The sequence below is a fragment of the Porites lutea genome, chromosome 1 (genome assembly GCF_958299795.1).
Source record: "Porites lutea chromosome 1, jaPorLute2.1, whole genome shotgun sequence".
Lineage (NCBI taxonomy): Eukaryota > Metazoa > Cnidaria > Anthozoa > Scleractinia > Poritidae > Porites > Porites lutea.
In genome coordinates this window covers 40,332,821-40,358,656 of record NC_133201.1, presented here as the reverse complement: position 1 = coordinate 40,358,656, position 25,836 = coordinate 40,332,821, and the positions used below count along the sequence as shown (strand labels likewise).

The following is a 25,836-nucleotide window of genomic DNA, read 5'->3' as shown; positions in this document are numbered from 1 at the left end:
TCGTAAGTGGTTGCTTTAACTTCCCAATGATAACTTAACACCCGTAGAGTGATATCGTATAGTTTTAGTTTTCTGCTAATCAGTTACGTCCTATTCCACTCGCGAAGATTTAACCACTGGTGACTGATGGTAACCTCTCCTTTTTCCATACAGGCCTGGCTGCAGTTGTTGGTACTCGCTGAACTGTGACAAACTCGCAAGCGTTGTCTAATCCCCCGTAGTATTGCAATAACTCCTCCATAGCTCTTTCTTCAAGCTGGCAGGAAAAAAAAATAGTCATGAAGTCTTAGGTCGCAATTTAGGGAATAACCCTAAAAAAACACATTAACGCAAGATTAAATTGAGCGAACCCCACAACACGAACACCCTGTCCCAAGCAGGCAACAGCAATCGCAGACTTGAAAGTAGACTTTCTAAAAGTCCTAATGAGAGGTCGACTTGTAGCAAGTCTAGCTGGAAAGGGTTGTGTGAATTTCCGCTAAATACAAGTTTTTCTATCGTTAGAATACTTCCTTGATTTTTTCCGTCTCCTTTTCCACGCACTAAAAACCACCCGTGCTTTACGAAAGCACGCCTTTAAATAACACTGTGGCGGGAAAAAAGAAGCCCTAGGCTGTCCACGTTAAGAAGGACGGGTGCCCCAAGGATTTTGGGGTTGTAGATCAGCGGTTTCCATTGGCTTAAGGTAAATTTCATCCAAGAAAATCTTCCGGCTTTCACGTAACCTGAATGTGATGGAATCATTGAACGTTTCTAAGAAACTGCCCACCTACCCCTCCCCTAAGCCAACATTAACATCTACTTTTCACTTAGGGCAAAATGTTGGCTTAGGGGAGGGGTAACTGGGCAGTCTCCTAGAAACGTACAATGATCCACATGATTTGACATACCTGGGTCAGATGGAATGGCTTTTTGCTAACTCTAGAGAAAGAAAAAGGCAAGAAAAGACACAGAGGAAAAGTTCTAAAAAAATAATAGAATAGACGCTAGATAAAACAACCTAAATGTATAACATGGTTTATGTTTTTGACGTCTAACACGCCAAAGTTTTCTTGGCTTGAAGCTACCTATGGGCTTTGCTAACTGTAAGGGTTGCAATTATATTATACGAACAGATAGGTCAATAACGGCATCAAAGCAATAACTGGGACACCATCCAGCACTCACATAGGCTCATATGATTTTGCTGAGTGTAGGTTATGACAGTAAAAAGGGGTACATACCTGTTTAGGTTTGTATTTTCTTGTTCTTGGGATTCTAAAATAGTAGAGAAGGCGATCGACGAGGAAGGCGGTGAACACGCCAGAGGAGTTGACTGCCACGCACTGAAAATAATAGATACATGTACAATCGCTGAACTCCAAAAAACAACAACAACAACAACAACAAAATAAACAAATAATAATAACAGTAATAATAATAAGAATAAGAATTAATTATCAATCATTAATAACAAGAAGAAATATTAATAACGACGATAATGATGATAAATAAGCAAGCATATCAGCATATCATCGTAATAGGAGGGAGGGAGGGCGCTTTTAATGCTCCGTTACACGAAGTCAGAACCCTGTGATTTCGAACGCTCAACTGCCCCGATTTCATTTCACTGCATTTTGCGGACCTGTCTCCTTTTTAATCAATTCTGCCGTAATTTTAGACAATCGCAGGAATTCTTTCAACCAGTGGGCATGAACATATAAAAGGGAAAACGAATATGGCGTTCGGCCGCACAGAAATTTCTTTAATAGGTCAACTGAACTGAGCCATTGGTCATGGTTTTTTTTTCTCTAAAAACAACGTAAACGCCTCTTAACATTGTTGCAAAACCATTATCTGCGTGGGGTAGCAGATGGCGCGCGTGAATGAGAAGAACTCGCGCGTCCCGCATTTCTATTGAACCTGCAATGCACGTTTGTGAAAACGTCCTGAAACGAATTCAATGCACGCTTTTCTACGAACGTTTGGCTAATCGAAACACCCCAAGTACAAAGTAAAACTTTTTCTAAATCGCGTTTAAAACAGCCAGGATGTAAGCATCTTAAAAGATGGAGCACAAAACATTTTTACAATGGTTTACCTTTTTGGAGGCGACGAAGAGAATCCAGACAGGCCATCGCAATTGGTATCAACATCTTTCGAATCAAGATCTGAGCTTGATGCACAAAACACAGGCTGAGAGCGCCAACTACAGAAAGACAACAACGAGAAATTATGACGGGTTAAACAAAGCTACACGAGAAGTCACGCACGCCTCGTGAGCTGTTAAAACAAGGGTTTCACCTGGCACATATTCTTGTACTGTAATATGCCCGAGAAGAAGATTCTCAAAATATCCGTGATTCTTTTAAAGTGAAATTTTAAAATGACAAAACAAATGCATGCAAATAAAATACTACCAACTTGTAGCCCAGCTAAATGAAATTTTGGCGAAGTTAACCTCGTGATAAGACAGCGATGTTCAGTAACAAATTGGGTTCTTCGCGACACATTTAAAACGTGTGAAATGTCTAACTTTATAAAAGGGTAATGGGGTGGAGTGTCGTACTTAAGCTTTTTCCTTGGAGTACCAGACTTGTTGGCTTTGGATGTGGTAGCAGAGGGTGTCTCTTTGGTTTCTGCTTTCTTTCCAGATAGCTGTTGTTCTTCTTCCTGCATGAGATCCCTTAGCGATCGTACAGGAGCCACACTTTTACCTACTCCACCCCTTAAAAAGAAAGAAAAGTAAACAAACTAAAAATAAAACAAACAAACAAACAAACAAAAAACAACAAATTAAATACCGTAAAATTCCAAAAATAAGCCCCTCCATGTATAAGACCTCCAAATATAAGAATCCCAGACTCGGAACGCAAAAAACCCTTCGTTAAATCGCCCCTCCGAATATAAGTCCCCGGGGGCTTGTATTTGGAAATTGCCCTCAAAAAACGAAATAATAAAACAGAGCAAAAACGGTACAGTAACATAGAATTTTTGTATTTGCCAAACACATATTACGTGTGCCAAATGATTGCAGTCAGAAAGTGTCACAGTTTAATGCTGTTTGCGTAGTTCACTCTACACTCCTGGTTTGGATTTCCTCGGTCCATATAGTCAAAGTACTTGCATGGCTGCTTTTTAGAAAGTTCTACGTCATCAAGGGGAGTTTCCGTAAAACCTTTGTGCAAATTACTGACATAAATTTCCTTTCAACTATAAGCTAGCCTAATCGATTTTGAGACGCAAATTTCCCTCCAAGTATAAGCCTAGCCGATTTTGAAACGCAAACTTCCCTCCGTATATAAGCCCCTCAAAAAGGGCCTTTCAAAAAAATAAGCCCCGGGGCTTATTTTCGGAATTTTACGGTAATTAATAGTCTATGAGAAAAATACAAAAGAAATCGGATCTTAGCGATTGTTTTTAAATTTAATAAGACGCGGCTGAGAATTAGTTTCAACTTGCTGGGGAAGATAAACATAACACATGTAGAGATAGACTTTTTTAAAATCCAAAAAAAAACTCGTACTTTGTGTTTATGAAGTCTGAAAACTGTCGGATGCGTCTCGTCTTTCAAACAAAGGGTATACTTAAACCAACGCACCACAAGGAAAAGTAAATTTGTAAACTTTGTTAACATCCTTTTAATCTTCGCCGAATTACAGTGGATAACAGTACAAAAAGACGTACAGTAAATGAATAAATAAATAAATGAAAGGAAGGGAACATACCATGCAGGAACTGCTTCTTTATCTTTTCTTTCGTCAGGGGTCACATCCCTTGCATTCCCTTCTGTTCCTTTCAGGTTGCTGCTTGATTCGTCTGATGTACTGGACTTTGATCTCTTTCGTTCTTTCTGTGATTGCCGGACTCCTGAATTCCACCAAAGAGCAGCACTAGGCGGACTGGTGCCTAAACTGAAAACAAGACATTCGTACTCTATAAATAGAGAATAAGAAATGCGATCTGCGGTTAACATTTCCGATTGTAATACTCACATTGACCTGAAAATTTACAAAGGATTTTAATCGTAGAGAAATGAGCAAAGCCAAGCGGTAATACGTTGTCAAATCAAGTCGCAATCCTTACCACTGACTCGGCGGGCTCTTGTTGGAGGTCCTCTTCGTCATGGACTTTTTCTGTAAAATCAATAAAATAAAAATATATGTAGTCAGACCTCCTTAATATAGATATCAAGGGGTCTGACCAGGTGTCCTCACTACAGCGGCTTCCGCATTATAGAGGTAGGAATTGTATGAATTTTGGTGTCTTTGGGGCAAAGAGAGCTGTTGAATGCAAAATAGAGAGGTGTCCGTTTTGAGAGGTTCGCCTGTAAGCTACTTCAATACAGGAAGACAGTACAGTCAAACCTCCTTAATACGGATGTCAAAGGTGCCCGCATTACAGAGGTGTCCGAATTATAAAGGTGAAAGTTGTATGAATTTTGTTGTCTTTGGGACAGAGAACTGTGTCCGTATTATAGAGGTGTACATAAGGCGAGGTTCGACTGTAATAACAGAGTTAATACAAACGACCCAAAGTTCTCTTCTCTCAAAAACGACGATCACATTATTCATAAAACAGACAATACAGTATACTAACCACCGAAGTTGCAGAAAAAATAAAGAGAATAGCATACCACAGGTTTATCTTAGATTTATCAGACTTTGGAAAATGGTTGGGGCGTTGGTGAGACAAAGGGTAAGCGTACTCTCGCTTTTGCGTTACGGAATACCTAATTAACAAACGCTGTATGCTAGGACCTATTATCATTGTGCCAATCGAACACTCATGTGTATAACAAGTACAGTTGTCGTAGAATCTCACAAGGGCGGATGTAAAATGTACCTCATCCGGGGAATCGAGACGGAGGGTAGCCTGGTTCTGCTCCTGCTCGATGATGTCTTTGAGACTAGTAGCGGGAGGACTTGCTGCGCTAGATATAAGGAGAAAGGTAAGAAATGTTCAGAACGTTTAAGAGTCAATATTTAAAAAAGTTAATAAATAATAACTAATTAGACAGCCGTAATTATAAGCATCTATATGAGTGCATGGAAGCTAGAAAGAAAGGTTTCGAAAAAGAAATGAATAGAAAAATACCTCGTATTACTACTCCACACTGGCTTCTCAAGCGACGGTACCTTCAAAGAAAATCAATCCTTTTATTGGCGTGTGAACAAATACCTCAAGAAAGTTGTAATCAAAGTCACAACAAAATCGTACTAAGTCTGTTGGCGAATGAAATTAGTTCGATTGCGTGTCCGTCTCGTATGTGAGGTAGTCAGTGTCCATCCCTTTCACTAAAACGCATATTCTCACCTTGATGTCAACACTGACCTCCTTCTTTGCTTCTTGTTTAGCCTCTAATTCTTCTGCAGACCGGCGAGGAGACTGTTTTTTCTCGCGATTTTTCTTCTTTGGGGTAATAACTTTGGGTGCATCTTTGCGATACCACAGACCATTAACTGTATTGGACTAAAAATGGTGAAACGTATTTCAGCCCCGACATGAAAGAAATCTTAAAACTCAGCAGAAAAAAAGGCCAAAAAACGTTGCCAATGAATAAGACACACAACACTCTAGAAAAAATGCGCAGCTGGGAGGGAGGGGGGGGGGGGGGGGGGGGGGGTTCTGTCGCGACCAAAACCGACAAGGTAGTTTTTCTTTCTTTTTTTTTAAACAAAAAATCTTTAAAAAACAAACAAACAAAAAAACAAAACAAAACAAAAGGAAAAGGTGCTGAAAAAGAGCGAGGCGGGCTACTGGAATTAGCAATCAAATGCCTGCATGATAGTTTCTACACTAAACTGGCCAGTTATATACCTGTACTGGTTTCTCATCCGGTTGTGGGTATTCTGGATCTGCAGTAGCTTCGTCACTTTGGTTATTAAGTGAGGGTTTATCCTCGGTTATCTCTGGCTGATCAAACACTTCATCACCGTCCTTGACGCTCATTTCAAGACCTATGCAAGTGCATTAATCATGGTTGTTAAAACTAAACTAACAACCAACAAAAAACCATAACAACAACGAAAAAAAAAACTGAAAATGTCGGAGCTTGTGTCTCGGGTTCTAATCCCGCCTTGGTCACTTGCTGGATTTGTTCGCGATCGTAATAGTTCAAATCCTCAGCCACGCTTGTAAATGGGCAAAAGGATCATCCTGCCAGTTGGGTTTTTTTTATCCTGTTATGCTATATTTGTTCTCTAATCATTTGAGTGGAGTGCCTGTGTTAACAAGCGGTGTAAGCTAAGTGCACTTTTCACTAATATTAAAACTTCAACCTTTAATGCAAGCTTACTAGTTATCACAGGCGTACCAGTCTTAACAATTTCCTCTTGCACATTGTTTCGGGTGTTAGCATCCTGTTCGCTCTCACTCTTGGATGATTTCTTCCGTCCCGCGCTCTTTCTTCGCTTTCCTGGGGTTGATTCAGAGACTTCTTTGAGAATGAAGTCGGGCATATCTGCTGGGGTTATCACACGCCAAGCCATGCCAGCAACCTGACATAAAAAGGGAATTTCATTAAAAAAGAAATAAAAGTCAAGAATGTAAAGTATAAGGTAGAATACAATAAAGTAACAGAGAGAATTTCGACGAAGGAGTTTCCAGAATGTGCTAGCTAAAACGTAGAATTGTGCTTTCTTTGTAAGATTGTGAACTTGGTTATCAAATAGGAAGAAAAACCCGGGAAGAACAGGGTGAAGAAAAGTTCCACACCCATTATAAAACCCGGACTAAAAAACCGAATGAGAATCAGGAAGCACAATGTAGAAGGGAACATACCAAACGCCGGTAAGCTCTCGAAACCTCTGCCAAAGCTTCATCGCTCAGTGCATCCAACGTCCTGAGAGTTAACAAGAAAATTATCACTTTTTTTTTCACGTTGAGATATCTTATTTATTCGCTTTAATATAGCTGTTGGCAGGGTAGCCGCTAAACCGTTTAGCCAAAACCTGTGGAACCGTTAGCAGCTGGGACATTCCCACTTGGAAATGGGAAAACAGAACTTAGTTATTTTTAATCGGTTACTTTCTCCTGGAGAGTTTCCAGTGAAAACCTGAAAGTGTTGTTGAATTTACTTTCTACGCGAAATTTTTAAAAATAAAACGGCAAACAACTTTAAACATTACAAACCTGGATTCTATAACAGTCGCTAAATTATTCGTAAGTAGCTCCGTACAAACGTCTCTCAACTGGCTAGCGTTGTACAGCATGGCGAACTCTAACACCTCAGCAACATTCCTTAATGTCACTGAAAAAAAAAAACACAAAAAGACAGACTTTTTAAACGAATGATAATAATTTAAGTGCAATATTAATTTCTTGTTCGGCATGAGAAATAATTTTCTTGAAGCGAGACTTAAGTGAGATTCGTAAAGATTAATAAAGAGATATAATTCGGAAGATCGGCACTTGAAATATGAAAACCTACGTCTAAATTCTTGAATACACATCACGAAAACTAAGAAATTTGTGGAAGGAGAAGAGAAAGATTTCCTTAATTCACAATAGTGAGGTTAGATTTCACAGATAAATGTACAAATACGCGAACGCATAAATAATAAAAAGAAATAGACAAATACACAGATATTCATAAATACTTAATTAAAAGTAACAAAAAGGCAAACAAACAAAGAGTAAATACACAAAAAAGCCATAAACAAGGGACACACCCAGATTTGCCATGACCGCCTCGCAAAGCTCCTTCAGTTGGCAAATCAGTAGCTGCAAAAAACAATAATTTGGATTTAATTTAAGCAAACAACCTCGGCAAGCAGAAGTGTCAGCTGGCTGGTTGTGGGACTAAACGGCTGTTGTATAAAAGGGGGTTTGTCAAGGCGACCGTAAGGAAAGGCGTCCACTTACAAGACAGTCGTGTTCATAGTTACACTCGTATTTATTTCATAATTTAATTTTACAGCTGAGATAATCTTCTCTTATGGTAATAACATTTTAGAGTGGTTTTCGTTTGAGTGTCGTAAAACCAAAACCAAAGTAATTACTCTGGCCAATCACATAGGACACAGACAATACATTGAACCAATCAAAACTCGAAGTAATTACATGTGGCTGACGCAAAGCGCGGGAAAATGCATGCGAGCGCGTCACAATTGGCTTTGGTTTTACTTCTGATTGGATGAAAAGGTGGCGCGAATCTTTTAAGCCAATCGCATCGTGTAGAAAGTGCAAAACCAATTACTTTTCGACGCTCAAATGAAAACCGCTCTAAACGATCAAATAAATTCCTGATTCACTTAACACCTGATCTGCCACAATGAGAATGTTTCCCAACAACTCCAAATCTGTACATTCTGTAAAGGAAAATACGACAGCAATGAGACAATAGAAATATATGCAGTGTAAAAATTAGATGTAAGTGTGAATAAACTGAACTGAACTGAATTGAAATATGCTAATCATCGCTCTAACCGCGCTCAGCAAGGCTCATGTTACGCTCAGGAAAAGCCTGGTTTCTAAGGTATATTGCCTTTAAAGAGAGACCCTGGAAGCGAGGTTAGGTCAGAAGCAATTTCCGACGAAGTCAATTCAGGAAGGGCCCTCGGTGAAATTCAGCTATTCACTTATGTATTCGCTGCTTGTACATATATTGTGTGCTTCCTGGTTGAATTAATCTTAAAACCTTTGAACCATAAAGGTCAGGGGTTGGTTAGGCCGGGTCTCTTGGATCACTCTCACGCAAGCCTGATGAAGGACGGCTACAACGAGAATTTTCATACAAAATTTCCACGGAAAACGTGCCGAGATGTAAAAAACTAATTGGACAGTTATCTCTGTTTTTTTTTCTTGACAACTGTCTGTAAATATCTTTCATTTTTCCGTTAGGTCTGAACCACTTATGCCATTTTGCAGGTCAGCACTCAGTTCAGGTAATATAATGTGCTGAAGGAAATATTAATAAATGCTGTTGTCATTATACAGTCGACTCTCTCTTAACGGACACCTCTGTAAAACGGACACCTAGAGTTGGTCCCTCCCTTTCTTTCCTCCCTCTATTTGACTTTCTATAAGACGGACATCTCTCTAAGACGGACAGCTAGTGCCGGTCCCAAAGGTGTCCGTCTTAGAGGGAGTTGACTGTAAACGCATCTTTTAGATACCAAAACCAAAGGAAAGCTGCAGGCGAAGGATACTTTGTCATACGCACACTTCCGAGAAACATAAGAAGCAGAAATTGCATGTAACGGACACGGGTAAAGTACTCGCCTTTAACTTTTCCTGGTTGTCCAGAGTAGAGGAAATCCAACACAATTTCCATGACATCACCTGGGAATGGCAACTTTAAGGATGTGGAATGCTGGCTAGTCTAATAGTGGGTTAAACCATAAAGATCGGTAAATTGATATGTCCTTGCGGGTAAAGAAAAAAAAGACTGATGAAGAAGGGAAAGCAGTTGTCCGATTACCTCTAACCAGCCACTTGCAAGCATGCTTCGGAAATAATCTGCAAATGGCACATGAGAAATTTAATAAATGAATTGCAATGATATACCTCTTACTAAAACAATTAGCAAAGTAAATTGATTTCGTTGTGTTTTAATAAACAGAAATACAAATTAACCAGGATTATGCTTTTATCAGTTCCAGCTGGCATAAAGTGTGTTAAAGCAATGGGAGGCAGTAAGTTAGAAAACCGCTAAAAAAGAGTAAAAAATTCACCTTTTCAATTCTTTTTTTTGGAAGCGGAAATTGTCTGTGTTTAGATATATGTTTTGACGACAACTTCTCCGTTTGGCAATGCAATGCCCGCTTTTCGGTTTTAAGTAAACGTTTGGTTTAAAATGAAGTCCAAAGTAGATACGTACCAAGCTGAGCAACAAGAATGCATTTGTGACATTGCAATTCAGTTCCGTCTTCACAGACTATCACCACATCATAAAGCTCGGGACTAATGGAAAACATCGAAATTGTATGAGAACCAACTGACGGTCTTAAAAAAATCCGGGTTCCAAAATATTTAAAACAAAGATGTGAAAGAAAGACCTAGCCTTTCCCAGGCGTTCAGACACCAAGTACGGCGCGAAGTGCTCGGAGTTAACGGAGTACTCATCTCTTTGCGCCTTCCCCACAATCTGAACGCCTGGAACAGGCTACGAAACACCAAGCATATAATCTTTTTTATACAAAAAACTCTGAATTTCTTACCAGTTTGATCGAGAGAATGTAACTGATTTCAGACAGTCGAATGGTTCAGCCTCTTTGTCTTCCCTAACAAGAGTGACAACAATCCAATCACTAGTAGTTAAGAGTGTCCTTTTTTCGCTAAAACTGGGACATTCGCTGCTTTGGCCAAATCAGCTGCAAATAACAGTCGGTCATCGTTCAATGTCTGAAGAAAATTAGCGCACGTCCGACTAAATCTTAACCGCGGTCGGATATGATGTCCGGCAAAGTTAGTACTAAAGATAATCATATAACGGGTGACTAAAATCTGCCTCGCACTAATATAATTATCTCGACAACAAAATAACACTTTTACAGACTGTCTGTCTGACTACCTTACACGTTGTTCAGAGCGGGTGACACATGTCAATTTCAAGAACTGATGAACCACTGGCCCTCAAAGAGGACCTGTCTTATAAATTGGTGATACTTTCTACATGGAATTGCAATTTGGACATGTTGGTTTTTGAGGAGAGATGAAAACTGCAGGGATATCCAGAGAAAAAGAAACAACTAAAAACTCAACAAACAAAGTGCGTCGAACCCGAGACTCGAACCCATGCCATCATCGTTGAAGTTGGGAGCTATCACCAGATAGAGAAGACAATTCTTCGGTGACATTGCCATGTTACCAATTTATTTTTTATCTCAACAAACCGCGTTCCTGCAAATATGGCAGATAAAAACGACAAAAAAAAATGACATGCACGTGCATTATTGCTGTCAGGAACAAAACGGTAGCCCATAGCGTTCTTCCATCGTTCCACAATGCAAACGGACGTCTCTGTGAGGACCAGGAATTTACTAGCCTGTTAACGTGATTTCACACTTTTCCTCTCTGTTGGTGACGACTAGTTTTCTTTTTCTCTCCGACTGGTTAGAAAAAGATGCACGGTAAAATTTTAGCCTATCAGAGCGCAGTATACATGTATGTTGCAATCGTCAGTAGATAAACTTAAGAGGCCGTCCGGCAGTCGAGGCTACTCAGTGAACCATTATCTTAAATTTTACGCCGTACAAACAACGCGTGCCAAATAAAAGTAAAACGGAGATATGTTTTGTATACTTACTAGAATACATTTTAGACAAAAAAAGGAAATAATCGTGTTCTATCTAGAAAATAATACAATTACAATATTTGCCTGTGCTTTGATTTCTCCTCCAATGACGCAAGAGATAAGGAAAGTGAAACCTAGCCGAAAACGACAGGCATTTTTCATGCATAAAAGCAAATTAACATAATTCTTCATAATGTGTAACTACATTAACTAAGTCAATGTACCTATCTGACGTATTTGACAGTAATTTTGTCTTCATTTCTTCCGCATCCCCTGCGTATGAAGCCAGTCCTTCCTCAAAATCATCAAACGAAGAGTCTCCGTAATCAAAAGTTGGCGCCCCAAAATTATCCAAGTCTCGTTCCGCCAAGTACATAAGGTCGGACAGCATGCGACCAGCTATAATGTTTTCGTTATCATTTTGTGGTTGAACATTCTTTTCTTTGTTCGTTTTATCTATTTCATTTGAAATTTTCTTCTCCTGTTTGCTTTGTCCAATGCTCTGGAAGCCGTTTTTGGCTCTCAAAGGAAAAAAGTCTTTAGAGAACAGCTCTTTATCGCTGATGTCCTCACCACCATAAAGCCGTTTCAACCAGCTGAGTGCAAAGCCGTAATCTCTATTCTCAGGTAATGATATAGTTTGTATCGATTTAACTGATGTTTGTAGGATGGTATCTTTGTTTTTGCATATCACTTGGTGACATTTAGGACTTCGTGAAGCCACAACAAATCCATGTGCTGCGATTGGCTGTCCTTTAACCTAAAGGAGTAATGCTGTGGTTGTTATTGTGTATTTTACCTTTATTTTTTCTCTGTTTTTCTTGCCAAGTATTACGGAAGTAACTCAACCAAACGCCAGCCTCGTTCCCAGTCGCCCTGTGGCTAGCTAGGATGTGACGTCTCCCGTCAATCTGGTCGCGTAGAGGATTGGCTATCGCGGTGGGTTCCAAGGCTCCCCCGCTTAATCACATGACGCAAATTGGCCTGGAAACGAGACTGCTGACCCAATGCAATACAAAATAGGTCCACTTGTACGAAGAGATATAAAACACGTCAACAACAATACAAGGTTTAACTCTACAAGTCCGTTCAACAGGGTATCGTGTCCTTTAAGAAAGACTCCAATTATTTCTTTTCACCTACCGGACACCGTATATTAGAGCGATTTAGCAACAGAACGGGAACGTCAGTTGAGAACGGAAAAGCGCGGGGAAAATGCTGAACTCGACTTCCGGTGCCCAATTTGCCGCCCTACCATTGGTCAAGCTCATTTGTTTTATTTGCGCGTACTGTCGTCACTGCCGTCGCGTTGTCTTTTCTAAATCTGCCAAAACTAGCCCATAATAATGGTTCTCAAAAGTTTATCCTAAACAAAAGTTAAAAAGTACAACTTGATTCAATCATAAAATGACGTTATGTGAAAGTAGATGCGTGTGTGACAAACTTACTAAAAACTCAACATCATGGATGTCATCTTCACTAGTTGCTTCTTCTAACAGCTGCATCAAGTTTTTCCACACTCGCGTTTTGCTCACTTCGGGTACGTTTTTCAGACTATAAATAAAACGCATTTCATTTCAGCAAATGCGAATGGATCATGCATCAATTTTGAGCCATTAATATACATGGCGCTCTACAATAACCGTCTCTTAATACTCTATTTTCGTTTCGCCACACTCTGTAAATTGCTCACTGTATGTCAAAGAGGAAGATCTGAGTGTTAATACAATAGAATTTCTTTAGCAGACTAGAACGTCAAGCTAAGCATGAGGTACCTTGAATCTTGTGCGATCGCTAAGCATGTGCCACATACAAGTTTCCCTCCAAGAACACCAAGTAACAGAAGTGGAAGTGAATCATACATTGTGAAGAATCGCTAGTTATAAAACTAACAATGAACTGAAAACATACCCCTCCCTGGCAGAAATCTGAAGCACAGCAAAACCTTTAGATTTGCTGTCTGTAAAGACGCGTAGTCCACGATGAATGAACGGAATCCTTTCAAGACAATACCACAAAGCTTCTTTCTTGCAATTCTCTTTGACAAGTAAACGTAGGAGAGTGCTGTCAGAAAATGACTTTGTAAGCGTTATACATGTATCTTTGTCGTCTGAAAAGTTACTGAGTGGGGTGGTATTGGGAGGTGATTGTGCCAGTGCAGTATCTGACGAAGTTGAGGAGACAGATGGTTTTCGCCGGGAAGCAACTTTCGTTGGACTGAAACTCTTTTCACCAGGCTGGCAAACGAAAGCTTCACCATCGCCTGAGAAGAAGAGGATAGATAAAGGGCAACATAAGCGATTCCGGGATGCCATTCGCTGGAACAGAAACAAATCCCTGACCATTCCCTACGTTATGTTATGTTTTATTTGAATTATTTGTCTCTAAGCATTTGAGTGGAGTGCCTGTAAACTAGCTACATAAGCTAAGTGCACTTTCCACTATAAACAAGCCTTTAAACCGTTTTTTTACGTTTGATGTTTGGATTAGGCCTAACTGACCATCACGTAACCACATTGTCAAGGAAGTGACGTGACCGCAACGCCATAGTAGACAGCAAAGTATGTACAGAAAGCTGTTCTCGTTATTTTTCACGGAAAAAATAATATCCGGATGGTAAGGGGAGGGCATTTAGATTTGACGGTTGCTGCCACCTGTAATCACTTAAGTAGTAAATCTATTGGAGACTCAACACAAGAGAAAATAATAAACAAGCCTATAGAAAATCTCTTTCAACTTACTAGACACAATAAGAAGTTGCCTTCCAACAGCAAAATCTCGTACTAAGGAAAATAACCAAACTGAGTTAATATACCAGTCCATTAAAGGAGCTTCAAACACGTACACCAACTACCGAACCAACAATCCTTACGAGTGCAGACGTGTATTAAAAATCTATCTGCTAACATGATGTTTAAGAATTTTTTTGCAATTAGAAATCACGTTAAAAAGGAAAGGAATATAAGCAGAGCATTAACAGCATACTAAAGTTAAAAAACCTGTTATTGGTCTGTTGTGATACCAACAGCATTCTCTCAGTGAGCCAAACATCGGTTTCCACTGGGACAACTGAGGAGACAAATTTATTTTACTGCTGTAAATTAATAAGCAGATTTATAAGGACACTGATAGCGCCATAAATTTTCTTAACATCAGCAAGTTGCAATACTGAAGAATGAAAACGATATCAAAGGATCAAAGATTGCTAAAAAGAAGAGTCACTTAAAAGCATCAGAAATTGGCTGGTGCGTTCTGAAAAAAAAAAGTGTAAATGAGCAGAAAAACATGGTGGGTCCTCAATGTCGGATGAGCCAGCATTAATAGATTCTTAATCTACACAATGTCTGTATATACATGTAGAAAGGCCCAATAACAGCAATAACGGAAAACTGCACCTTGTGCCAGCGATGGCATGAAGTGCCAACATAAAGAGTCAAATAGTAACTTCGAGTGTTAAAAGATTAAAACAGCAACAATGAGGGTGATAAGAGATCGTGCATTACAGGAATGCAAAAAAAGACGAAGCTCCACGTAATAGTAAAAAGAAAGGTATAACTTGTGAACCGACTCTCCGTTTGGAGGAAGTCAGCTAAAATTAGCTTTCCCCGTCTCTACTTAGTAATCGCTTGACAGTCTTGACTTGCATCAACGCCAAGGATCCTGGTCCCACGCGAGAAACTGGCAACATGCTCTTCAATGACAGGAAGAGCGGAAGTAGACATATTTGTTTTGCAATGATAGGAAGAGCCACGACAAGATCAGAAGATCAAGGACATAATTGTACTGTGTATGATATGCATTGTGGTAGCGCAGACAAGAAAGAACCGACAACAGAGGACTGAGGAAACAACAACGTCACTCTAATGGACAGTATAGGTGAAAAAAAAAAAAGAAGAGTCATGACATAAACACACGCATGAAATCAATAAACCTCATGTGTTAAAAGAATGACTTACCGTTCCCCTAGAGTTGAGCACAGTTACAGTAATCTCATCAGCAAACTCTTGCCTGGCCTTCTGTGGGGAAACCACGTCCAACTTTCCACCAGTGACCGCTAAAGTAGTCAAATCAGTAAACCTATTTATAGAAAGTTGAGTTGAATTTTGTCAGTTAGAACTAGTATTAAAGAGATCTATAAATTACATGCAATATAGCACAAAAAATGGTATTTTTACCACATCATGAAATTTTTACAATGACAGTTTTTTTCAAAACCAATTTACAGCTGTACTGGCCAAACGGGGAAGTCCAAAAGCAATGACAGGAACATACATGTGAAGCTTTTTTACGGGTATATGGAGAGAGAGCAAATAATCCTGAAGTTACGCATCAGAATGGCAGAAGAAAGAAGACGACAAAACCTCGTGTGAAAGCGTAACAAAATTGTTGAATATTTGAAAAGAATTTCCACTAAACTTTAACTTCCTTTAAACAGACTTTTTAGCAAAAGTCTAGAACACAACAATGTTAAGTGACGACTGCAAACAACAACAACAAAAAAGGCACAAAAGTAATAGCCCTGTGAAATTTGCCGAACACAAACGTTTTGCCATCCTCTTTTTTCTGCCACCCTGTTGCTGAAGGTCAGTTATGATTACCATACCTTGATATGATCCTCCGGCAAATATACTGGTTCAGTAAATAGATGTCTCCTTTGCTTGTGGCGCAGACTGTGGCTGCATCACTGCAGGTCACTTTACTAATAATAACAGTCTTGTCTGCTAGACTGCTAACCTGTAATTTAGGTAGACAAAGTGCACATGGGAATAAAAAAAAATGAATTCAGTTAACTATTAGATTTACTCTTTATAGCCTGTGAAAAGAAATGTTTAATTACCTGACGTGGTATCATTTGGTACGTTTCTCCTTTTGGATGACCTGTGACAGAAACAACCATAGATTCATTTTAAAACACCATAACCTGAGAAATGTCTTGAAGAGTAAGGAGCCATGGATTCCGCCAAGTCAATTAAGGCATAGGGTGTTCCTAGTTAATATAAAAAAAGGAAAAAGAGCAAAAAAAAGAACAAGAAAATGGGAAAAACTGGCACCATAATGTAACATTATTTTTCTTCTGATCTCAGCCATTTAATTACAAACTAACCCCTCTTTGCCAAAACCAGTGACTAGGAGGTCTCCATATTAAGAAATAAATTATACAGTGGTGTTTCAAGGGTATCCTCCATTTCATGGTAAAACAAAAAAATCTTGATGGTCCAAAACTTTAGAACTGTCTATTATTATTCAAGAATATGATCGATCAACCGTACCCTAAAGCTACAGCTGAACATACGGTACAGGTAACGCAAGGTAATAGTGGACAAACCTTACCAAGATGCCCAGCATTTAAACCACAGCTGTACACCTCATTTTGAGTGAAAAACACTGAATGATAACGACCTGCTGCAGCTCCAATGAACTCTTTGCCCTTCCACATCTTTATTTGCAACTGCAGGTGAATAATAAATCATTAAGGGTTTTAAGATCCAACGACGCGACGACAATGAAAACGTCGCGTAAAAAGGGAATTTATGTTCTTTCAGTCTTTATCGCGATTATTCCTACCCACTTACTTTGTCAAATGTAGGCGAACCAAACTGGAGTTGAATCCGTAGGGAACATATCCAAGTTGAGAAAGAGAAATAAAATTTCGTCGTTTCTTGTTTACTAACTCCATAAAAAGCGAAATCAGGCATTTTCACGTCGTAGTCGTGTAAAAACAAGTACAGAAATGTACAAAAAGGCATGATGCATGAGCAAAATTGTTGTTTTGCTTATAAAGCCCATTGTTTTTTGACGATCTCGTTGCTGTCTGCGTCATTGGATCTTAAAGTCTCTATTGTCAGATAGGCCGTTTTCACACTAGAGACGGGTTATCCACCTGAGACGGACAATCCATCATCAAAATTGACGAAAAAACAGATGGACAAATTGAGTTGTCTATCCAAAATTCAGACCGTTCTATTTTCATATTAAGACGTATTATCTGTCTGACGCGAATTATCCCACGGATAACCCGTCTCAGAAGGATAATCCATCTCTAGCATGAATAGGGCCTTTAACTCACGTCGTGGTCTATTCCCCTTTCATAATAAAGTTTATTTCTACTGCAATCAATTTTTTTCCTTTCTTACACCACACAAAGAAAAACCTTAGTACAAATTCTCTTATGAGACAGAAAAAAGGAGAATTACCACCCAAAATGATAAATAATGTGATTAGTTACCATCCTGGGACAAAGACACTGCTTTGGAGGAGGTACATGTCCAAGTTGATGAGAATCATTGAGACCAAATGTGTACACTGAGCCACTAAAGATAAAAATAATATATAAATCAAAACAATTGTGTTATAACTATTTAACCAACTGGAGAGAAAAGGTTCGGCATTTTTTGAGTGTCTTGCGCTGTCGTGTTGCTCACTTTTTGGAGCTACGTGTCACTAAGTTGGTCAGCTGAAAGCAAGCTCCTCCACTTCCGCCCTTTACACCGAATTGCAAAGCTGAAGTGTGGACAGCTAATTCATTATTGCAGTTGTTCTGGTTAATAGATAGAAATAGAGAAACAAATTGCCACCAGCTATTAGTGTACTATCTGACTTTGCTTATTCAACATTCAGAGAGTTCACAGCTTCAAACTTTTTTTTTAAGGTTACTGAGATCTAGCACCTTCTGCACAAGCCACCATCTTGGTCTCAAATGTACCGAAATAACCTGGCCCAAGTTGTTAAGAGGTGGATAGTGCTATCTGCCAGGCCCCGAGAATTCAAAAAGAGGATAGCGCAATTAGTTTTCCTAATACTTATCCACTGGATAGTAATTTATCTGGTGGATAGCGCTATACAACGTTTGAACAACCCGGGCCACATAAATCTCTATCCAGTGGATAACACTTATTGATTTCCCTACTATTTATCGGCTGGATAGCGATTGGCCTGGTAGATAGCACTATCCAACCCTCCAAGTTAAAGTTTTTGCTTGGGCACCATTTGGCAACCAACCCTTTTGGTTTAGGGAGACTTTTTTACAAATCAATTCGCCAGCTCCAAAATTTGAGGCGCCATGGCGACCAAGATAGTCGCAACTTGGACGGTTGCTATCCAATGTTTTGACATCCAGGGCTAGTGAAAGAGTGTCAAATCTACCTAGAGGGCAGGAGGGAGGTAAGTAGGGAGGTCTTCATGTCTCCGTCCTCCACTAGGTACACAAGGGGCACAGGGTCCAAAATTAAATTTCTGATACAGGCATCATCTGGCAACTTAATAAAAATTTTTGCTCACCAGATGGCATAAAGTGGTCGCCAGGAATTTTTTCCTTTTCTTTAATGACATGACAAAGAAAGACTGTGTTTTGGACATTTTATGCTCATGCAAAAACAAACCTAGTCCAGTGATGGCATAATCTCATATTTTCAGGTTTTGCTTGAAGATGATTGCTTTTCGAAGAGAAAAGGAATTATTTGTTCTGGAATTTCTACTATGAACTAAGGTAAATATAACCAGTTGCTTGTTTCCTCTATTTGTTCTTCATTTCAAAACTTTCTTTTCTTCCACAACAATAACATAAACACGAGTCCCCATTCTGTCGATTTAAAATGGAAGCCGCCATGTTATTACAGTTCTTCTTTTACCTCCAAAAGCCAAACTAAATCTACCCCTTATCTTTAGCTGCTTCTTTGACACCTTTCTTAAGGAAACTTTGCATAGTTTGCAAAGCACTGGGAAAAGCGATGTTAAGGAATGTTCATGTCAAGAATATAGGGAGTGTGTATACATGTAAAATGTGCCCAAGCTTATATCGGTCAGAGGTAACCACTGTCAACATTATGGCAGCCACAAAAACAGCCATTCAACTGTTCTGAACACAAGACATTTTAAAACACCCAAACACATAACTGTTGCGTGATGTTGGCAGGATAAAACATAAGTCTGGTTTGACTAATGTCAGTCTTTATTTGTTTGTGCAGTGCATGTGACACTCTAGCTAAACAGTAAATGTACCTCCTTCCTTCTCATTACACACATCTTTATTTACCATCACTTACTCATCTGTAACCACCACTGTATGGTCCTGCCCAGCAGCAAGTGACAAACACTTAACATCTTTTAAGGCTGTAACCTCCTGTGGCTCCTGTAATAAGAGCAAGGTCAACAAATAAATTTACATTTTTCTGCCATGTTGTGTGGGTCTTCTGCACAGTGTAAATCCTGGTGTTTTGAATGCATTAATGTGCAAACATAAAACTGTTTAAAAAGTAACATTTGCTAAGTATAATATAATTATTCAGCTTAATTACAGCTCAATCTGTGAGTTCAATAAAGTGAAGTTCGTTGGTACCAGGACCCATTAGTAGGAACACAGTATAGTGGAGAGGCTGCACCTGCTTTGGCATGGCTAGCTTTAAGTTATGCCACAGGTAGAAACTTTAATATTCTATTGAAGTAAGTGTTGACAAAATTATTATGTTTTCTCTCTAGAAAATTATAAAGGTACAGTACATAATTACAGTGTCTGGTAGATGATTGAAAAAAAAAAAAATTCAGCAAGGCCTTATCTTGCAAACTGATTATTCTTTGACCCCTGGTATCAATGTAAACTCACTGGCTAATGTTCCAGGTTGGTAAAAAATGTGTGGTTCCAGAAAATATCCATACCCCCCCCACGGATGGTTAATGGAAATTCCTAGGGGGTGGGGGGGCTAAAGGGTAGAATTTTCCGAGGTGTACAGGGGGTGCCCACGAGAATAATTTTCCACAGGGTTGTAAAAGACGCGATCGATCATACGAGACATACTTAAGTATATGTGGATTATTTTGATTTGTAGCACAACAAAAATTAGAAGTAGATGCCCTTTCGAGAAAAAAAAACTTCAAGATGTTTTCTCAAACGTCAATCGTCTTCTTTGCTAGGAGTTCGCTATCATCTCCGCTCTAACGATTTGTTCTAACGCTCTAACGGATTGCTCTTACGATCTAACGGTTGATTCTAAACAGCTAACGGTCGGTCCTTCCAACGTTTGACTTTGACGAAGTCTTTAAATAAATATCGTCCTTCGGGCAAATCGATCGCAATTCTCAACAGGTTACTTCTCCGGGAATAAATTCTAGCGCATCGATTAATAATAATTTCTTTATGTCGAACATGTATCTAGATTGTGGACTCGACTGCAGATAGTCTGACACAAACTTACGCTAATCGAGAACAAACGTCGTCTAACTCGGCGATATATTTCTCGAGCTTTGTGTAAACAACTTTATGCAAATTTTTGTTGACATTCAGTGAGCTCGTCGCGACAAAGCGTTGCGTGACGACCCAAATGAGACCTTTGCTGTATTTTATTATTGACTTCTAATAGAGTACCGTTGAAGGCAAGCTGTTTGTCCAACAGACCTTTCGCCAAATCAACTTTTGCCCGAAAGTAATAACGATCTGTTCCTTCTTTGTGGAGAAGACTTTCGATCACGTGCTAGGCAACGAAATAGATCATGTTTCACTGATGTTCATTTCTGAACATGAATCGATGCAAATATGGGATGCAAAATGAATGTCTGCATATTTTGTTCTTTTATAACCCAAATAGGTTTTTTTGTAATTCCTGAGATTTGTTTAACTGCAAGTGTAATTCATTCAAAGTTAAACTTAATTACAAACACCGAGAGATCGACTTTGTGGTGACTTTAGGACCCGAGGCCGAACAAACGATAAACTTTGTTGTAAGTTAGTTTTCTAGTAGATCCGTTTTGAAATTCGAATTTCTTCACATAGTTAAATGTTAAATCAATAGTTAACTTTGAAGTTATGCTGTAAATGTTGCATTTGAGATGAAACTGTCTTAGACAAGATGTGTACATAGTGAAACTTAATTACAGTACCAGACATCAACTTTGTCTAACTTTGTCTGTAGGTAGATTCGTTTTGAAATTTGAAAATGTTCACATAGTTTTATTTCAATGAATAATTCAAGTTTAAAGTTATGTTTTAAATGTTTTCTTGAGATGACATAAACTTATTAATCTCTGTTCTGCCTCGCGCGTTTCGCTGGAAGGACTAATTAAAAAAGAGAGACCTCTCCTAGTCTATCAAGCGTGCTCTACCTACGTAAGAAATACATATTGTATTACAAATAGGTCAAAGATTATTAAAAAAATGTGTCTTAACAGTTAATTTTAAGCGGTACACGGTCGATTATCTCTAAATATGGCAAATTAAGACCATAAAAACGAAAATAGGAAATTCCTGGGGGGTGGGGGGGTTATACATGACCCCTCTGGAACGGAAATTCCGAGAGGGTGGGGGGGTCTAATCGGAAGAACCATCCGTCGGGGGGGTATGGATATTTTCTGGAACCACACAATAAGGTTTTGCAGATATCAACACATGTAGCAGTTATAAAAGTTACAGAGTTGACTCGTAATCGTGTGTACAATCCAGTTTAAAATTACCAGAAGAGTCTTTTCATTGCCATGTCCCAGTCGTCCTCCTCTGCCATGACCACAGGTGAAAACTCTCCCATTGACACTCAAGAATACAGAATGAAACTTGCACATTACAACCTGACAAAATTACAACAAGCAAAACATCCAATAAGCAAACAAAAAGATAGCAACTAATTTTAGCATAAACATAAATACAAATAAATCCAAACATGAATGTCCTGAAATTTTCTGTTTATACTGGCAATAAAATTGTACCTCCTTGATGCAAAGTTTTACATCTTCAGTTAGGCATTCAAGGATTTCAGGTGTGTATCTTGTGCTTTCATCTTTGTGACCCAAAGTGAAGTTAGTGTTTGATCCCCAAGTGAACAGCTCCAGTTGATGGTCTGTTGGAATGGATATTGTTAAGCACTTATTGGTATGAGTGAACAAGAAAATGAAGGAAATAATAATTTATTTATTCTACAATCCTGGACAAAACTACTTGAAAAAATGTTTTCATTAATGCGCACTACCTAACGCAACAAAACTATTTCCAAATCAACGGCTTTGCATAAAGAAAACCCCCTCCCCTAGTTCAAAGTTGCTTCCTCCAAATGCTTAGGGATCCGGCTTTCTTTTGAAGACCAAACTACACTGCTTCCAGGGGGAAGGGGAGAGGTAAGAATCAGTCGGCTACGAAGTTTAGAAAAAATGCCCCCCCGCCTCAGTACGCAATTTTCTCAACATTTTTGTCCAAGATTGTAGCTTACTCATGCATGCACAAAAAAAAAAAAAAAAACAAAACAAGTACAGTTGGTTTGAAGCAAACATGTGACTTGCATAGTTATACTGGAATAAGACACAAATACCTTTTAATAGAAGCTTTACACAATCTTTTGGAAAATGTCCTCTCTTGCCTCTCATAACACCAGTCCAGTATTTGTCCCCCGTCATATGAACATCCCTTATGACATCACCAACCTCTAACTTGAGTTCATCTTCCAAAGAAGTTTTGTATGATGAAACAACTTTAGCATGCACTATAAATTACATTGTAAGAAATAAAAAATGGAATTAGAAAGTCAATCAAAGTGACACTGATAGAACAATAATAGTTGCATGTGTTTTAAATACTTAGAAGAGAGTTTACATTGTAAGGAAATTAATGGTCCCAGGGATGCAACACATGTATTTTATTATAATTAATAACCTACAGGTAAACTGCTGCAAATATATAACTTTCCATACTTTGGACAGTTCCTTTTCCGCCAAATAAGACACCAAAATTCACAACAATAATCCCTTTATATACTGCAGACACCTCTGTAATGTACAGAAACACTTTTAAATTGGTTTTCTCTCTTAGTGACTGTATAAAGAAGGTCTGACTGTAACCGACACAGTAACATTTATTGCCTTCTTTACAAGACTACATTGTAAGTGAAACTCGCCACAGTGCTGGCCAGCTGTCTCTCATCAGTGATATGTGGGTTGCCAGTGTTCTCCCTAAATTTTGTGGGTAGTGGAGTGAGAGACATCACATAGCCCCACCCTAGGAGGAGCTGAGTTCTTTTGAAACGTCATTCCCTAATTTTTAGACCTATTTTACGCAAATCGACCATTGTTACCTCCAGACAACAATTTAAAACATTTGATTCCAATAATCTTACTCTGTCTTCAATGCTCTCTTTCCAAAAGGCGTGACCCATTGTAAGAAAGTCAAGAAAAGCTGTGTATACTTTAGTACTTTTCCATATAATTTTTCATTCATTTCCTTGATTGGATTGGATCAAAACTTGCGCATTTTTTAAAATTAATTATATAATTTTAGTAAACCTTCAAGCGGTTGCAGGCGGTAAGAAGTGTTGTTTTAGGTGGTACATTTTAACGGTTACTGCGTGATAAGGAGAACACTGGGTCGCTCGCGGGTATTTTTTTATCTTGAGGTCAGGCCACTACATTTGTATTTGATTGCTGATTGTGGCTATTGTTCTGGCAAGTGTTTTTCTGCTCCCTACCATGTATACTTACCATAGGGAGGGAAGGGTAAGTATATGTATGTTAGGTTCTACTGGTTAGCAGAGTGACGGCGCCTGGGTGGATGCCACTCAAGGCTGTCAAGGTTATGCAATGCACTCGGCTTTAGTCGGTGGCTCCGTCGGCCTCTCAGGCACCTCTCCCATGCTAATCTCTGTGAATGGGTTTATTGGTATAATACAGGGCTTGACCAAAGTCCTGTCATGTCTGGTAGTCCAGGACTAGTAATGGGCAAGGGTCCCAGTAAGCTAGTCACCCTCCAACTAAATCATTAACTAAGACAAGTATAAGTAGTTGCCCTGGGCAAGAAAAAAAAAATGATGTGAGAGCTCAATTTACCCAAAGGACAAGCTGCAATTCAAGCTTTTCTTATAAAGACCTGCGATAATAACACTATTAATTAAATTTACCTTCACGCTGTTAATGTACACTCACCTCCTGATTGAATTTGGAATGGTGAGTCCAACTGAACCAGATCCAATGGACAGAGACCTTCCTTGTCAAGGCAACTAGGATCTGAGCCAAGCTTCACAGAAATTAAAAAACTGCGTAAAATTTCCATACAACTCATGCATTCTATTCTACTGTGAGGGGGTGAAAGGTGTTATTTAACCAATAGAAAACGTTTTCTGTGTTTGCATAGCCTGATATAAACACGAGTGTGGTTGGGAGAATTTGAGACAGTTACGCAAACCCGAGACCAAGTCGAGGGTTTGCATAACTGTCGAGAATTCTCCCAACGCCTCGAGTGTTTATATCAGGCTATGCAAACACAGGAAAAAAGTTTTCTATTGCTTTTATAAAATAACTTTCCCAAGAAAAAAAAACGCAAAACTCTTTGTATGGCACTGATTAAAAGAGAAATTCTTACCAGTCGCAATATCTTGTCCACGAAGTCTTGCACGCATAATCAGTTATTGTTTTGCAAAAGATGCTTTGCGAAATACAGATTTTTCTCGCTTAAATTGTCAGCTTAAGCGAAGAAAAATTGACTCACTTTCTTTGTAACGATTTTCCATGTTTCAGATGATGAAGGAATGGGTAAATAAAGTAAACTTGTCGAGTTTTGAACTCGAAAACTTTTTCAAATTCGTGCTTGCGTGATTAGCGCGAGAAAAGCCAAACAACTTGACGTGACAACCATGTTTACATACTCTCATGCAAACACTCCTCTCTGCCAATCAGAGGCGCGCGACTACTATCTTAGTCATTTTATAAAGTGTGCTATGAGATAAGTGTTTTTAAATACAAAATTGAATGCGACTAATCATCAAAGTTACTTCGGTGTAATGAAAACAACCTTGGACTGTGATCACATTTTCAATACCAAATCGATTTCTGTAACGGCACAAACTAATTGAGCCGGCACAGTAGTACGAACCTCATCAGCAGACCAGACGTGCTTCCGTTCGTTCATTTCACAGGAAAAAATAACAGATTCCCATTTTTGGATATTTAAGGGTATTTAAAGAATACCCACAAAAATCCCAAATTTGGAAGAGTGAGACAAGTCCCAATCAGGGAACTTGGTTGGGAATTCCCTGGTTGGGACTTGTCTCACTTTGCCAAACTTGGGATTTTTATGGGTATTCTTTAAATACCCTAAAATATCCAAAAATGGGAATCCGTTATTTTTTCCTGTGAATTTGTTTTTTTTTTTTTGTTGTTGTTTATTGGTGAATGCGAGCCCTCACTTATGCACATTTTATAAGTGCAAATAATGATGCTTAATTGCAATTTCCAGACCCACCTGAGTTAGTTTTACCGCACACTCAAGATAACCGTAGAACAAACTGCGATGCAATGGAGTCCAACCCGATTCCAGATCTTTAGAATCCAAATCAGCTCCTTCTTCTTTCACAAGCCACTCCAAAATGTCGCGTTTGCCACATGAAGCCACCAAGTGCAGAACATTACGACCACACTGATCTTTAACTCGAGCAAAATTGGAGCAAAATCGGGGTAAGATCGCACGAACTTTAGCTTCATCGTGTGGTGTGATGTTTATGAGGGCAGAAAAGTTAAAATCGGCGTGTTTAGCCAGGCGACATTTGGGTGAGCAGTCCATGATAGATGGTGTGATGGTGAGACATCGTAACTACAGGGAAAACATGGTCGCTTTTACGTAAAACCCCAAGATCGCGGGGAAATGCCAAGCAACAGTT

At 39.0% G+C, this 25,836-nt stretch overlaps 1 protein-coding gene across 1 annotated transcript; it reads right to left on the bottom strand.

The window, feature by feature from the left end:
• Window positions 1-13: 13 nt before the first annotated feature.
• On the bottom strand, window positions 14-25,835 carry LOC140950940 (inhibitor of Bruton tyrosine kinase-like). Its single transcript, XM_073400157.1, has 36 exons — window positions 25,422-25,835; window positions 24,107-24,197; window positions 22,504-22,674; window positions 21,908-22,038; window positions 21,659-21,769; window positions 19,261-19,346; window positions 17,445-17,529; window positions 16,550-16,667; window positions 16,056-16,096; window positions 15,822-15,952; window positions 15,175-15,295; window positions 14,218-14,287; window positions 13,960-14,001; window positions 13,130-13,481; window positions 12,667-12,772; window positions 11,443-11,978; window positions 10,143-10,205; window positions 9,803-9,885; window positions 9,404-9,441; window positions 9,205-9,304; window positions 8,242-8,291; window positions 7,653-7,704; window positions 7,114-7,231; window positions 6,763-6,823; window positions 6,278-6,479; window positions 5,800-5,939; window positions 5,296-5,451; window positions 5,077-5,117; window positions 4,825-4,912; window positions 4,066-4,115; window positions 3,708-3,893; window positions 2,549-2,707; window positions 2,081-2,188; window positions 1,224-1,325; window positions 891-921; window positions 14-256 (listed from the first exon to the last, which is right to left on the bottom strand). The coding sequence occupies exons 1-36, from the start codon at window positions 25,737-25,739 to the stop codon at window positions 110-112; spliced, it is 4,485 nt and encodes a 1,494-aa protein (XP_073256258.1). The 5' UTR covers window positions 25,740-25,835; the 3' UTR covers window positions 14-109.
• Between the last annotated feature and the right edge of the window lies 1 nt (window position 25,836).